Source organism: Helianthus annuus, chromosome 5 (genome assembly GCF_002127325.2).
Source record: "Helianthus annuus cultivar XRQ/B chromosome 5, HanXRQr2.0-SUNRISE, whole genome shotgun sequence".
NCBI classification, from domain to species: domain Eukaryota; kingdom Viridiplantae; phylum Streptophyta; class Magnoliopsida; order Asterales; family Asteraceae; genus Helianthus; species Helianthus annuus.
Window position 1 is genome coordinate 35,064,666 of NC_035437.2, and position 1,382 is coordinate 35,066,047.

The following is a 1,382-nucleotide window of genomic DNA, read 5'->3' on the forward strand; positions in this document are numbered from 1 at the left end:
GGCTAGTTGTATTCTGTAATAATTTGTTTTACTGTTTGGGATATGGTATGGGACGTATTATTTAACTAAATGGTAATGATAGTTGTTGTGGAAACTTCTGGACAATCTGTTTCGCTCAGTGCCATGCCCCGATGATTCCGCCATCGGTTGGGGTGTGACAATTACATTCACTCTCTCACCTTCATCACCAACACCTCCCACCACCACCACTAGCCACCCACATCCACCTCTGCCACCGTCACCGCCACCCTACATCATCGACCACCAATGCCACCGCCGACCATCGCCACCTCCTCCGCCTCTGTACATCGGCGCCACCACCACAGAATACCACCGACCACCGCCACCACCCACCGCCAATCTCCGCCCCCCCCCACCGAACACCATACAGCCACCAACCAACACCACCAAACATTGGCGCCACCGCCGCTGCCGCCACCGATCACCGGCGCCACCACCACCACCAACGACCACCGAACACCACCATTGTCGCCACCATCCACCACTGAACACCGGCACCGCCATCGACCACCGGCACCACCACCAACCACCACTGCCACCCGTCACCACCACCCTCGCCACCAAACACCGCCGCCACGCCAACCACCGCCGACCACCGCCAACCACTGCCACTCATTGCCGCTGTCACCGCCAACCACCGCCACCACGCACAACCGCCATCATCGCTGCTTTTATTCCTTCTTCGTTTCTGGCCTACTAAATAGCACAAGTTAATGATTCATTTCATTCCCACATAGTAATCAAACAATATCGCATAATGGTAATGATCCATTTTATTTCTTTGTCCATTCCATTACCCCATACCAAACACATTACTGTTCATCTGTATTGATGTGCGTGAAGTGTATTATATTTTTGATGTATATTTTAAGCCCTTTTTACACTTTTAACCAACTTTTAAATTTATAAAACACGATATTTACTAACACTAAACACACATATGGGCAAGTGCACCCATCGTGGACGTAGTATAGTGTTGGTAAGATACCGAGGTCGTCCAATGACACAAGAGCTTTTAGTACCGGTTGTAACACCCTTCTAATTACTACTTGAATTTAATAAAATTCATACAATTTTTATATAAAAGATGTCCAACTTATACCATAAGTTCATAAATAGCAAAACATTAGTCTACTAACGACTAATTCAAACATTCATAAATTGTTTATCAAAATGTTTATAAGCTAAGATCATTGTTTTTTTTTTAAGTTAGATATCGCGGAAGCTTCTAAAGTGTGTTCGGTTCTTCAAAACTTGCTTGACCGCCATCCGTAAGATCCACATCCTCACCTAAGGTCAAAACCACTAAAATGTTAGTTTTGACATTTATGTAATGCATAAAAACTGTTCTGACATTGAAA

The 1,382-nt window shown here is 45.5% G+C and overlaps 1 protein-coding gene across 1 annotated transcript; it reads left to right on the forward strand.

The window, feature by feature from the left end:
* The first annotated feature begins 267 nt into the window (after positions 1-267).
* On the forward strand, positions 268-735 carry LOC110942949 (velvet complex subunit B-like). Its single transcript, XM_022184711.1, has one exon. It carries the CDS (start codon positions 268-270, stop codon positions 733-735), a length of 468 nt encoding a protein of 155 aa, XP_022040403.1.
* The last annotated feature ends 647 nt before the right edge of the window (positions 736-1,382 follow it).

Excerpts from the sequence above, each read along its gene's own strand:
- LOC110942949 (XM_022184711.1), top strand. The coding sequence starts at position 268 with ATGCCACCGCCGACCATCGCCACCTCCTCCGCCTCTGTACATCGGCGC.